Below are 13,735 nucleotides of genomic sequence, written 5' to 3' on the forward strand. Positions count from 1 at the left end.
AGATCTGTCATGGCACCGGTACATGGTGGGCACTGCTCTGTGCAATGCTAATTCTGTTGTAACGTGGGCATAGTGAGCAAAAGGTTACATTCGGACCAGAGGTTCCCGTATTTCTTTGTTTGCTGCTAGGTCCCTTGTCATCACAAGACTTATGATCTCCTGTCAGCCCAGAGGTTCCCACTTTTCTGTTTGCCCCCTTGGACCCCTGCCATTGTAAGATGTATGTGGTCACCCGACCTATGCCTCCTCCTTTGCTCACGTCTGGCTAATGGCCTGCTCTGATGTTTCCCTAAAGGAGTCTGCACCCTTCAAATCTTTTAAGGGTCAGAGGGTCCATGATCTGTCTTCTGGAGCTGCCTCAAGCTGAGCAGGGGCATTGTGCCTGCCTACAGGGCCCAGATCACCTTGCCCTCTGTCAGAGATGAGGTCTCGGGGTCCTTGACAGTGGCAGAGACAGAGAGTGGGGAGTAGATGGAGGCTGCAGCCCTGTCCCACAGATGTTGGTGGTCCCCATTGTCATGAAAAGAAAAGAAAGTGAAGTCGCTCAGTCGTGTCCGACTCTTTGCGACCCCATGGACTGTAGCCTACCAGGTTCCTCCATCCATGGGATTTTTTAAGCAAGAATATTGGAGTGGGTTGCCATGGGTTGAAATTCCTGGTGTATCATCATCTGTAGGTGACACTGTTGTAACCTGAAGAAACGAGCTTAACAAGCAGGTTAAAAGGGACAGGGCCAAAAGTCAGTAGAAGTATGATTGCAATCAGAGGTCCAAGCAGGGGCAGGAACCAGGTTGTATTTGATAACACCCCTCTGACTGCAGGCCAGAAGGGGGTGGCACTGGGGTCACCCTTCCCGAAAGTGTGTAGCTTTGGGCCTGTTCGTGTGTGCTTTGGGCACCTTCTTCCACCCGGCCAGTGGTGTTGATGTCGGTGCAGCACAGTTTTTTGACTGCTGCACAGACGCTCCCTGTCCAGCTGGGAGATAGTCCAGGGCTATCTGTTCTCCATCACTACATCTGCTAGGAAATAAAGGGATCCCCTGTAATCCTGGTCAGAGTAGATAGAATATCTGACAGGTTACAGAGCATTGCCTCAAGGGAGGCAAAGCCACCCCCACCCCCTGCCATAGGGACACCAAACCAATAGCAGCCCCAGTGCCTTCCAGTATGTGGTCTGTATTGATGGTTATACCTGGGTTCCTCTGATTACTTGGTTGGCCGAGTGTGCCACAAACAAGGCAATATCTATACAAGGAAAGTGAAAGTTGCTCAGTCATGTTTGACTCTGTGCAACCCCGTGGACTATATAGTCCAGGGAATTCTCCAGGCCAGAATACTGGAGTGGGTAGCCTCTTCCTTCTCCAGGGGATCTTCCCAACCCAGGGATCGAACCCAGGTCTCCCGCATTGCGGGCAAATTCTTTACCAGCTGAGCCGCCTGGGAAGCCTGTACAAGGAAAGGTCACAGCTGATCCCAGGGAGAGGCAGAGGAGTTGGGGTTGTTCTGAGGGGGGAAGTGACTTATGTTTCAGCCACAAAGGGACCAATATCTGGAGGAAGCGCATGCCTGGCGCACTTCAGAGGAGTTGAAAAACTCCTTAAGTGGTTTGTCCGAGAAGGGTACCCATGAAGCTTGGAGAGGGAGGCCCAGCATTATGAGAGCAGTTATGGGGTGTGAAGACGCGGTAGGACACGGGTCACGGGACTCTCAGACCGGCGGGGTTGCCACGTGGCCGCTGCCTCCACATTGGCCAAGGTTGGCAGGACTCGGTGCCTATAGCCAGTCCTGACAGAGGGGCCCCTTATCGGCCCCTGAATGGTAGTGCTCCTCTCTTTTACAGGAGCCCTCTCCCTGAAGGTTCACGGGAAGCCTCCTCTCCATCCCCGAGGATTCACCCCTGGGGTGCATTTTCATTCACGGGGACAAGTTTTTAAAACAGGAAAAGCTCATCTTCTTTTGTAATGCAGCCGGGCCCCGGTGTAAACTTGAGGACAAGAAAGCCTGGCTGGAAAATGGAAGCCTCAACTATAATACCATCCTATGATTAGGTTTTGTGAAAGGCAGGGAAATTGGATAGAGTTTCCTTATGTTCAGTCCTTTATGACCCTAAGAGAGAATCCAGAGCTATGCATGTCCTGTGTTGGGGAAGCTTGTCAGTTGGGACTGGTTCAGATTATATAAAAACCCTCTCTGGTAGCATCTCTGGAGGAAAAGAAATCTTGGACAGAAGCACCTAAGTCCTGATACTCTTTCACCGTCTTCACCCCTCCAGCACCGTGTAATCCTCTTTATTCTCCTGTGCAAGAAGTGCAGCAGAGTGCCCTTGCCCCCTCACCCCCGACCCCTGAGAAGCAGTAGGCAGACCTCAGGGAGATACCAGAGTCCGTACCCCTTTCCTTTGTCTGGCCTCAGCCAGCGCCGCTCTCACTTAGTCTGCTTCTCAGGGGCCCCTGGCCCATTCGCTGAAGGATTCTGGGAGCTAACTCTTTCCTTGCACCTTACTTGAAAGGACCCTGAATGTTGTCATTTCCCACTGCTGTGCCCCTGAGGGAAAGACCCCTATCTGGGCACAGCCTCAAGTATTTGATGATGAATTATGTATCATCTAACCCACTTACTGCCCCATGGGCATGATGGCAATGCCACTGATTGATCCCAAGTGGGACTGTGAACCAGGCCAACCTGGTGTCCCTAGAAGAGCACGCACAACCCTTTGCTTCAGTGAAGGGACGAGATGGTGCACAGTTAAACCTGCCAGCTGTGATAGGGTTGAAGAGGTCACCCAAGATCAGAATGAACCCTGTTTCCCACCCGGGTGGTAGATGCCTCAGAAAGTATACAAATGTGGACCAGACACTTTCGAGGGATGTGTTGTGCTTGCAACTTACTTCATTTACCAGCTGGTGCCCGACATCCGTTGGAAACTTCAACAGGTCGCCTTGGGGTCCCAAACCCCTCTCAGCCTTTTTGTGGATGCCGCCTCCGGTGTCTTTGACAGTAGAGTCCAGGCTGAGGAAGAGAGGAAGCAGCAGCATGACTTAAGGGCCCGTTGGCAGGCCAGACCTCCAGCAGTCAGGGCGAGACGTGGCCCTCCTCCTGATCACCACAGAGGTGCTCCCAGAAGACCCCCGCCAGGTAAAGGAACCTGTTTTAGCAGTGGGAACTCTAAACCCTGGAGCGGGGAACGCCCAGGAAACAGGTCCTGGCCTCTACCCGAGGCTCACTCTGCAGGAAGATGGGCCGTGGGACAAGAGGAAGCCCTCAGCTCTGAAGGCAGCGAGGAACTCGCCCACGTCAGTCACGGCCGTGGTTGACTGATGAGATCCAGGACTTCCCAGGGCCCCTCAGAATACAGCCATCGTCACATGGGAGGGATGTGGGGGACCACTGACGGGACAGGTACTCTTGTCCAGTTTCCAGTGGACACAGAAGCTGCATACTCTGTCCTCGCTTCTCATGCTGGGCGTCTTGTCCCTGTAACCTGCTCTGTTGTTGGGGTAGAAGGAAGGCCAAAAGGAAAACGTTTGACCCCCACTCTGACTCGTGCCGGGGGAGAGACCATCATAGCTCACAAGTCTCTTGTCGTGCCTGAGTGCCCTAGCCCATTATTGGGAAGAGACTTTCTCTCAGCCTTGGGGGCAACTTTTGCTCTGCCTGAAAATGAAAATCAGGGCCTATCTTTGGCTGAACTATGTGTCATACAAGACTCAGACAGTCCAGCCCATATTTCCCCCAGAAATTGGAAAACGTACAGATCCACAGATCTCAGATCAAAGAATCCCAGGATGGGCAAGATTTGCCACTCACTTCGTTAAAAATCACCGTTAAGGAAGCTAGTATCTTCTTGCCTTCTAGGTGTCAGTTCCCCATAAAACCAGAGGCTCAACAGGGCCTCAAACCCTGATCTCAAAATTCATCAAATGTGGGCATTTGGTATTATGCCAGTCTCCTTGTAATACTCCAGCCCTGCCTGTCCTCAAACGAAATGGGGCATATAGAACGGTGTAAGGTGTTCAACTCATCAGTGAAGTTGTGATTGCTCTCCATCTACTCATCCCAGTCTGTACTCCATCTTTTCTCAGATCCCAGAGGACACGGCCTGGTTTATAGTCCTTGACCTTAAAGATGCCTCCTTCTCTATACCTGTTCAGTCTGATTCTCAGTACCTCTCTCCCTTTGAATGGACCTATCCAGACACCAGTGTGACCCAACAGTATACCTGAACTGTCCTTCCCCAGAGATTCCGGGACAGCTGACACCTACTTGGCAGAGCCCTAGTGAAGTAACTGCAGGCATTTAAATTAGAGATGGGGGCATTATTACAATACATAGTTGGCCTCATTATTTGCAGTCCCTTGAAGGAAGCCTCAGATCAAACCACTGCACAGATCCTCAGTTTCCTGGCTTCAGAGGATATCCCCATAGAAGGCCCAAATTTCCTCCCAGAGAGTCACCTTCCTGGGACATGTTCTGAGCACAGGAGAGTGCACCTTTAACAGCAGTCCTCCTCCTACAACCACCGCATTCAGAGAGACAGCTCAGAATCGTCTTAGAAGTGGCTGGATTTTGAAGGATTTGGGTCCCTGGGTTTTGTCTCACACCATGCAATAATGCTGGAGACCCCAGTTTGATTCCTGGGTCAGGAAGATCTGCTGAGGGGATAGGCTACCCACTGCAGTATTCTTGGGCTTCCCTGGGGGCTCAGCTGGTAAAGAATCTGCCTGCAATGTGGGAGACCTGGGTTCGATCCCTGTGTTGGGAAGATCCCCTAGAGAAGGAAAGAACTACCCGCTCCAGGATTCTGGCCTGGAGAGTTCCATGGACTGTATAGTCCATGGGTTCACAAAGAGTCAGACATGACTGAGCGACTTTCACTTTCTTTAGGGGCTTCCCTGGTGGATCAGACTGTAAAGCGTCTGCCTGCAGTGCAGGAGACCTGGGTTCAGTCCCTGAGTCAGGAAGATCCTCTGGAGAAGGAAATGGCAATCCACTCCAGTACTCTTGCCCAGAAAATTCCATGGACAGAGGGGCCTGGTAGACTACAGTCCATGGGATCACAGAGTTGCACACGAATGAGCAACTGCACTTAAGCCATTATATGAGGACTTGAAGGGACTAGACACAGAACCTGTAGTCTGGATGGTCAGTTTACAGGAGCATTTGATTAGATTAGTTAACCTTAAAAGTGCCTTCCAGTATACTCTCAGTTCAGTCACTCAGTCATGTCTGACACTGTGACCCCATGGACTGCAGCACGCCAGGCTTCCCTGTCCATCACCAACTCCCGGAGCTTGCTCAAACTCATCTCCATTGAGTTGCTAATGCCATCCAATCATGTTATCCTCTGTCATCCCCTTCTCCTCCCGCTTTCAGTCTTGCCCAGCATCAGGGTCTTTTCAAATGAGTCAATTCTTCCCATCAGATGGCCAAAGTATTAGAGCTTCAGCTTCAGCATCAGTCCTTCCAGTGAATATTCAGGACTGATTTCCTTTAGGATTGACTAGTTGGATCTCCTTGCAATTCAAAGGACTCTCAACAGTCTTCTCCAACACCACAGTTAAAGCATCAGTTCTTCAGCACTCAGCTTTCCTTATAGTCCAACTCTCACATCCATACATGACTACTGAAAAACCATAGCTTTGACTAGACAGACCTTTGTTGGCAAAGTAATGTCTCTGCTTTTTAATATGTACCAATATACTTTAGGTGCAGACAAATGCTGTTTGATTCCATTTACATGAGGTACCTAGAATAGTCAAATTCATCGGGTCAGAAAGTACATTGGTAGATGCCAGGGGGTGGAGGGGGTGGGGAAGGGGAATGGGGAGTTGGTGTTTAATGGAGACCAAGTTTTCATTTAGAGAGATGAATTTGGGAGCTGGATAATGGAGAGAATATGAATGTACCTAGTGCCACTGAGCTGTACAGAGATTAAATATGGTTAGAATAGTATGTTCTATATTATGTGACTTGTACCACAAAAAAAAGAAAATGTTTTTAATGGCTCTGACTAATGCCCCAGCCCTAGAGATTCCAGATCTAAACAAGCTCTTTACTCTGTTTTCCCCAGAAAAACAGGGATTAGCCCTGGGAATTCTTGCCCCAAAGGTGGGATCAGTCCCATGGCCGATGGCATCTCTCTCCAAGCAGTTGGGCCCAGTGGCCTCCGGCTGCCTCACATTTTGTGAGGGGGTCCTCCAGTCAGCCATTGGTAACCCCTAATTTCTACCAGCTGGGTAGAAGCCTTTCCAACTAAGACTGAGGGAGCCCAGGAGGTAATAAAGGCATCACTTAAGGAAATAATTCCTCAGTTGAAACTTCCACAGTCTTTACAGAGTGGCCACAGTCCCTCTTTTGTGGCTCAGGTCACCCAACTAGTCTCTCCAGCCCTGGGCACTTGCCTGGAGGCCTTGAGGCCTCAGTCGTCAGGGAAAGTGGAGAAGGCAAATCAAGCTTTAAAAAGAACCCTGGCTAAACTTTGTCAAGAGACATTGGAACCGTGGACAAAGCTTTTACCCACAGCCCTCCTGAGAATCAGGGCAGCACCCAAAACAGGGCTATGGCTCAGCCCCTTTGGAATGACTGGCCGCAGGTAGGCCCTTTGTTCCTTCCGATATTTTGGTGGACACCAGAACTGGTGAGCTCACTAAGTTAAGTAACTAATTGGGGCCAAACTCAACAGGCGATTTCATGGGGGGGTGGGGGGCAGGTTACCTACCTTGGGGCAGCACTTTTTAACCTGTCAGATATTCTGTCTACTCTGACCAGGATCACGGGGGATCCCTTAATTCCATAGCAGATGTAGTGTTGGAGAACAGATAGCCCTGGACTATCTCCCAGCTGAACAGCAATCAGTAAACTGTGCTGCACCGACATCAACACCACTGGCCGGGTGGAAGAAGGTGCCCAAAGCACACACGAACAGGCCCAAAGCTACACACTTTCAGGAAGGGTGACCCCAGTGCCACCCCCTTCTGGCCTGCAGTCAGAGGGGTGTTATCAAATACAACCTGGTTCCTGCCCCTGCTTGGACCTCTGATCACAATAATGGGTTTGCTGATTTGGGGGCCCATCCCTTTTTAACTACTTGTTAAGTTCGTTTCTTCTGGTTAAAACTGTGTCACCTACAGATGACGATACACCAGGGATTTCAACTCATTTTTCATGACAATGGGGACCACCAACATCCGTGGGACAGAGCTGTAGCCTCCGTCTACCCCGCACTCTCTGTCTCTGCCACTGTCAAGGACCCTGAGACCTCATCTCTGATAGAGGGCAAGGTGATCTGGGCCCCGCAGGCAGGCACAAATACCCCTGCTCAGCTTGAGGCAGCTCCAGAAGACAGATCATGGACCCTCTTAAAAATATCTGAAGGGCTCAGATTGCTTGAGAAGGGAAATGTTAGAGCAGGCCGTTAGCCAGACGTGAGCAGAGAAGGAGGCATGGGTCAGGTGACCGTAACACATCTTGCAATAACAGGGGTCCTGGAGCAAACACAGAAAAGTGGGACCCTCCGAGCCAACAGGAAGCCATACATCTTGTGAGAACAAGGTCCCAGAGGCAAAGAAAGAAATGCAGGAACCTCTGATCCGAATGTAACCTTCTGCTCAGTATGCCCGTGTTACAACAGAATTAGCGTTGCACAGAGCAGTGCCCACCATGCACCGGTGCCATGACATATCCAAGCAAGACCACAGAAGGGCAGAAACTCCTCCTCTCTGCAAGGTGGAGCTGGGACAATAACCCAGAAATTACCCCCCAAACTCCTTCCTCCCAGTCCTGCACACCCCATATAACCAGCTTGCCAAAAGGACCTCGCTGTGTCCCCTGAGCCTGCCCACATGCCCTCCTGAGAGGGTACTGTCACTCAATACATCTCTGCTTACTTGGCCTCAGAGTCTCATCTCCCAAAGTCTTTCTGCAACAAAACAAGAACCTACCCTCTGGCCACACAAAGATGGCCACAGACAATTCATAAATGAACCAGTACAGCTGTATTCCAGTAAATCTTCACTTGTGAAAACAGACAGGTGGCCTGTGGGCAGTACTTTGCTAAGCCCAGGTTTCTCCTACATCTCAGCTTCATCTTCTGGATTATTTTAGTTGCTTTCTAAGGTGTCCTGCTCTATTGTGTCTTCCTGGGGCTCTAGCGTTTACATCGCAAACTGCACCAGATGATGTACCGTAGTTTAAACAAGAGTAGGATAATGTCTATTAACTTTAACATCTGTGTCCAGGACTTGCTTGATTCTTACAGAAATATAGTTGATCATTTGCAGAAAATCACATTCCAGTGGCCATTAGGTATCTTTGCATCTCTTTTGCCTTAATATAGTTCACATTATTTTATAACTCTGAAGTTTGCCTATTTTGAGGCCAGCTTCCAAACCTCACTTCTTCTGTCTTTTGACTTTGCCAGTGTCAGCTCACAGAGCTGAATACAGTCAGTGGATGTGGGGATGAGTTCTTTGCAAATCACTTGTAGGAATGATAAGACCAACCTTAGCACTAATTCCTGTGTTGTCTACTGTCTGCCCTTCTCTTTCCAGAGCTGTACCCATTTAGTCAGATGCGTTGTTGCTGTCTTTCTGAACCACTTTTCTATTTCTTCTGAAGCAGTCCCCTAAATCTACAGGGATTCAGTCTTTCAAATAACAGAAATTTAAGTAGGTGTTACAGGTGCTATGCTTTCCCAGCATATTCACTGGTATGCTGGTGAAGAATTTCAGGATGTGTCATTTTGCCCACTTGTGCTATATATGCGCTGTGGCATCTTCTAGCTCTGACTTTACAGTTCTTTGTTTAGTGAAGGCTTGGTGAGAAAAGTGAAGCTGGGAACAAGCCTGCATTTCCTAGTGTGGGTCTGTGTTGGATCATATCAGTGTCTCCACGAAGAGCTTGAAAATCTGTAGAGAGTCCCAGCTGTGATCCCAGTGCAGTCAGCTCCCCACGTTATACATCAAGACTCACCTGCCTGCCATGTGCCTTCTATGAAATAAGCATGTCACGATTCCTGCTATACTATGAACATAAAGGCCACAGTCTAGCTCTTGACCTGATTCTCACATTTGTTGATTGCAAAATGCTCATGTGAAAGGCGAAAGCAGGAGGTAACAGCTGACTTAATTGCATTGGGTCCCATGCAAAGAGCACCTGTAACAAAAGGTGAGCTCTCAAGTCCTCTGCTAGGCGACCTTGAGCCTGTTCACGTAACCGCTGTGCTTCCCTCTGCTGCCTGCTTGCTTTGCAAGGTTGTTCTTATGTGGATAAAATGAGATAAACTGAAAGGACACAAAGATGGTAATAGTAAGAATACTGTTCCCATACTCCTAGATGGACATCACACTGGTCCTGCAGGTGAATAAAGGGGGTTCTGGCTGGACCCCTGGCCACCATAAAGGAAATTCTCTTCTTTGATCTATGTGTCTGTATGCGCCCCCTTACTCTGTCCTGGAAGTCAGCGTTCATCTAGATGCCCCCCCGTCCCTGTAGTATGTGATCATAGTGCTAGACAACCTCAGGACTGGGTCATGGGCTTGCCTGCTCACACCCTCTCACCACCAAAGCTGCTTCTCGGAAGGGTCGTCTGGCATAGAACGTTCCTAGAAAAGTGGCAAAAAGTGAAGGGACTTGTAAAGAGTAAGCGCCCCGCAGAGTCTGCGGCTCCCTTCGGCCGCCACAGGGGTCCAAACTGTTCACGTTTGGTGGTGTGTTTTTTTTTTTTAATGGATTGATGTAAGTGTCAAGGTGACATTTGACAGTTCACTGCTCTAACATTGCAGAAAGCAAAGTTATCAGATGAGCCCGTAAACGCAAAAGAAGATTACACTAAGTTTAACTCCAAAGATTTCAAGACTGTAAAGGTACGTGTCCGGGTGTTAGTGGCATACTCCTGAATCCCGTGGCTGATGCTGCTGCCTGGGGGCTTCCAGGAACGATTGCATGCTTGACTGTGATTTTATCGTTTTAACCGTGAAGAATTATTAACTTGAGTTTCAGTGACTTTAGAACTATTTCAAAATTGTGAGTGACAATGAAAGTATCAAGCAAGGAAGACCTTTTTAGAGATAAAGAAAGGCAGAGTTATGAGCAAGAGTATGCCTCAGCTTCGTAATATAGTATATCCAGAGTGGTAGGGTGGGGCAGAGAAACAGGCTTCAAAGGTAATGTTTTGTCAACTCAACTGCCTAGTAGCTTCCCAGAAATTATGATAATAACAATTATTAACACATAACTCAGCAATCACCCAGCAAATATTTTCATAACATTCCTTACGAAGCTTTATCCTTCACATCATTATGAATACATATGTAGCTTTCAGAATTGGCATACATATGTATTAGAGTTGTGCCCTTTTCATTTAGTTCTGTATTGTAAAAATATTGATGTCGTTAAGCTTTCTTTGAAAAATTATAAACGGTCTCATGATATTCAGTCGCTGTTATTTCACCATGTAGAATATAATCTATTTAATTCCCCTATTTTTGGACACATGTTATTCTGCTTCTTTTTGTCTAAATGAAGTGATAAAACATTCTTACTTACAGTCTGCATCTCTGTTTCATTAGACACAATTTAAAACTAAGAGTAAAGGCTTAGAAAACATGAGCTCTTCCCATGATTACTGAGACACATACATAGCTAAGAAGCTTTCCAAAAAGGTAGCAGAAATTTGTCCTCCCAGCCATTACTGCTGATGAGTGTTCATCTCACAGTCTTGACAGTATTGGGTATTGGTTTTATTCTTAAAAATTTTGCCTGTCTAATTAGGTTACATTTCTTTGGGTAGAAAGGTTGTTTTTCCAAATGCTTATTGCCTGTCTGCAGTTTTTTCTAGTTTTCAGTTCATGTCTCTTGCCTGATTTTACATTAGGATAGTAATGTTTTTCTTGTTGATTTGTAAGAGCTCGATCTAAATTAAGGCTGTTAACACTTTTCATGACATACCAAGTACAAATCATTTTCCAATTTTTTTAGCCTTTTCATTCAACTTTTGAACTGTTTTTTAAGCTTTTCTGAGGATTAAATATCGAAGGTTTTTTTTATGATTTTCTCATTTTTTTTAGGTTTAGACCTTGCCTGCCCCAAGATAAATTAATTCTACTTAGATTTTAGCAATACTTGCTCTCCCTTAGGTTTTATGGTTTCTAAAAATTGTATTCTTTATACGTAATTTATCTAGGCATAGCGTATCAGGGAATAATCCAACTTGAGACCTGACTAAATAGCTGGTTATGTCAGTGCTTTCTGTGAGCGGGATGTTTCTGAGTTTCTCCGTGAGGAATATTTCTGCCCCAGCCTTCTAAGTGCTGTTTCCCAGTGTGTCACCTTGGGCACAGCACCAGTGAGCTAAGGGGTTGAACCAGGATGTGAGTTAAGTGCAGGGGACAGAGGATAACTTGTCTCAGAGAAAGTGTCCCTCTTCGCCATCCAGCCAAAACATAAGCCTAGTAAGTTATAAGAGACAGAATGTAAGAAGCAAGTTTCCAGGGATCATATACTGACTGTGCCCTAAGAGATACTTTGGCAGAGACTTTGTCTCACAGCTCGTGGGAGACAGATGATTTCTTCTCTGCTGATTCCCATCACTTACGCTTCTGTTGAACGCTGAAGTACATGCAGTCAGCTGCTGTTTCCCTTCTGCCAGTGCTTTGTTATAGGACATGCATGGCAAAACAAAACCAAACAAAAACAGTGACCAGGAAGAGACAGAGTTTTAAAAGGCAGTTATTGGAGTCAGCTTTCCGGAAGGTACTTTTCGTGGTTGGAGGAAAAGGGACCGCTATCCTGCTGGTCCTGGTGCAGCACAGGTTATCTTGTGAATGTAACCGCTCTGTCCTTGGTGTCCCAGAGAGCCTCTGAATGAAGTCAGATGGTAGCAGGCTGTGAATTATTCATCACGTGGTAATACAAGGCTGTAATTCCTCCCTCTGACAATCGCTGCCTGTGTCAGCTCCATTGTTTGTGTTATTGCACTTAATGCACCCTCCAGAATTTTCTCCCCACAAGTAAACCATCAGTTGTAACATTCCACTCCTTAGAAGGCAGCAGTTTTATCTCCTGCCTGTTGACGTACTTTGTCTCAGGTATGAATTTTGAGCAGAAATCAGAACTTTTATAAAGAGTCACTCCTGATGAGGCATGTTTTTAGCAGCATGCTTACCTCCCTGAACGAACCTTGAGACATGCATGGTCTTGTCTGATTTGCATGTGTGATTTATAAGTGTTACATTTGTAATGATTTTTCTCTCTTATTTTCATTAACAGAAAAATAGCAAAATGACTGCAGCTCAGAAGGCTTTGGCTAAAGTTGACAAGAGTGGAATGAAAAGTATTGATTCCTTTTTTGGTGCAAAACATGTTAAAAAAAAAATAGGAAAGATTTGAACCTTTGAAAGTGAAATTGAGCAAAAATATCTGCCTTCTTCATGTCCCACTTTCATCCTTCCTCCTTGCTACTGTACTTCCAAACCCTTAATTACCACCTTTTGAAAAAAGGTAGGATGAGGCCAGTTTTCAGATTCACTTGAACATTTCTTTGTATTTGAATTTTGTGTTTCCTGAACAAAATATGGGAAAGTAATTGTGAAACATCATGGCTTATAGCCTTTGGAGTTTTATTTGACACCATGAAAAATAATCAAGTGAGTAGAATTAACCTTTAGCATCACAGATTCCTCAATAAACTGACATGTGACAATGTTTGAGTGTGTGCTTGTTATTTTATGCCACTTTGCACATGGTAGCTATGGCAACATGGTTTTCAGTATACAGATAGAGATCAATAACACGACTATCAGATTACTAATTTTTGGTAAATCTTTTGTTTAATATATTCTTTTTTATGAATATATGTTCTTTGTAGAAAATAGATAAAACTATAAAATAGAAAATATAATCTCCTAACTATTTATTACCTGAAGATAATATGATGTATTTTCTTCTATAATAATTTTTAAATGAATTATAGTAGTAATTTTATAACCTTTCTTCTTGATGTCATTTGATAAGCATTTTCCTAGACTACTATTCTTCATAAATATACTTTTTAATGACAGTAATTTTTAATTATTTGAGTGTTTCACTATTTAATAATCATGGCCCTTTTTTTTTAAGATGTGGGCTTACTGATTCATAACTAAGTTTTTCAAATATATACTTGTGGGACTATATTTCACAGAAAGGTTATAGGATCTTTCACTCTAACAAATGATGGTATGAGTTCTTATCTTATTAGCTTTGAACAGTATCTTTGCAAGTTAGTGGAGGAAAAAAAGGCATGTTAGTGTGACTTTTAACTTATATCTTCCTGATTAGTAATGTCAGTTGAAGAAAAACCCACACAACCTACAAGTTGAGAGTTACGTTTTATTCGAGGCCCTTACGGTTTACCTTGTGTATCCTCTTGATTGGATTACCTTTTGAGCACCCACAGAAGTAATGCTGTGTCTTTCTTAATGCACCATGTCAAGTCAAGAGTCACATGACACAATACTAGAGATGTTAACTTTAATCACTGAATTAAGGTGGTGTCCACCAGGTTCATTCACCATAATGTTATTTTTCTCTTTGCAGTTAATAAGTAATTTGTGGGCAAATACTCTGGGACTTAGAAGTATTCTATTCCTCATCCTACACTCACTTACCTGTTTTAAAATAAACCTGCTAACAGTTTTTCCAACTCCATCATTTCTTCCGTATTTATTCCTTTTACATTTAGTTGGCACTCCATTTAT

General features: G+C 45.7%; 1 protein-coding gene across 9 annotated transcripts in view; it reads left to right on the forward strand.

The window, feature by feature from the left end:
- RNASEH2B (ribonuclease H2 subunit B) overlaps positions 1 to 13,735 on the forward strand; it is an 84,404-nt gene that overhangs the window by 48,437 nt on the left and 22,232 nt on the right. For 6 of the 9 annotated variants that reach the window (XM_027973570.3, XM_027973571.3, XM_042254749.1 and 3 more), the window contains 2 exons: positions 9,782 to 9,862; positions 12,267 to 12,701. The exons of the other annotated variants lie outside the window; for them this stretch is intronic. In XM_027973570.3, the coding sequence (XP_027829371.1) occupies positions 9,782 to 9,862; positions 12,267 to 12,386 (201 nt within the window). In that variant the 3' untranslated portion in view covers positions 12,387 to 12,701. Of the gene's footprint in view, positions 1 to 9,781; positions 9,863 to 12,266; positions 12,702 to 13,735 lie in introns of those variants that run through there. 9 annotated transcript variants of the gene reach the window in all.

Source organism: Ovis aries, chromosome 10 (genome assembly GCF_016772045.2).
Source record: "Ovis aries strain OAR_USU_Benz2616 breed Rambouillet chromosome 10, ARS-UI_Ramb_v3.0, whole genome shotgun sequence".
Classification (NCBI taxonomy): Eukaryota; Metazoa; Chordata; class Mammalia; order Artiodactyla; family Bovidae; genus Ovis; species Ovis aries.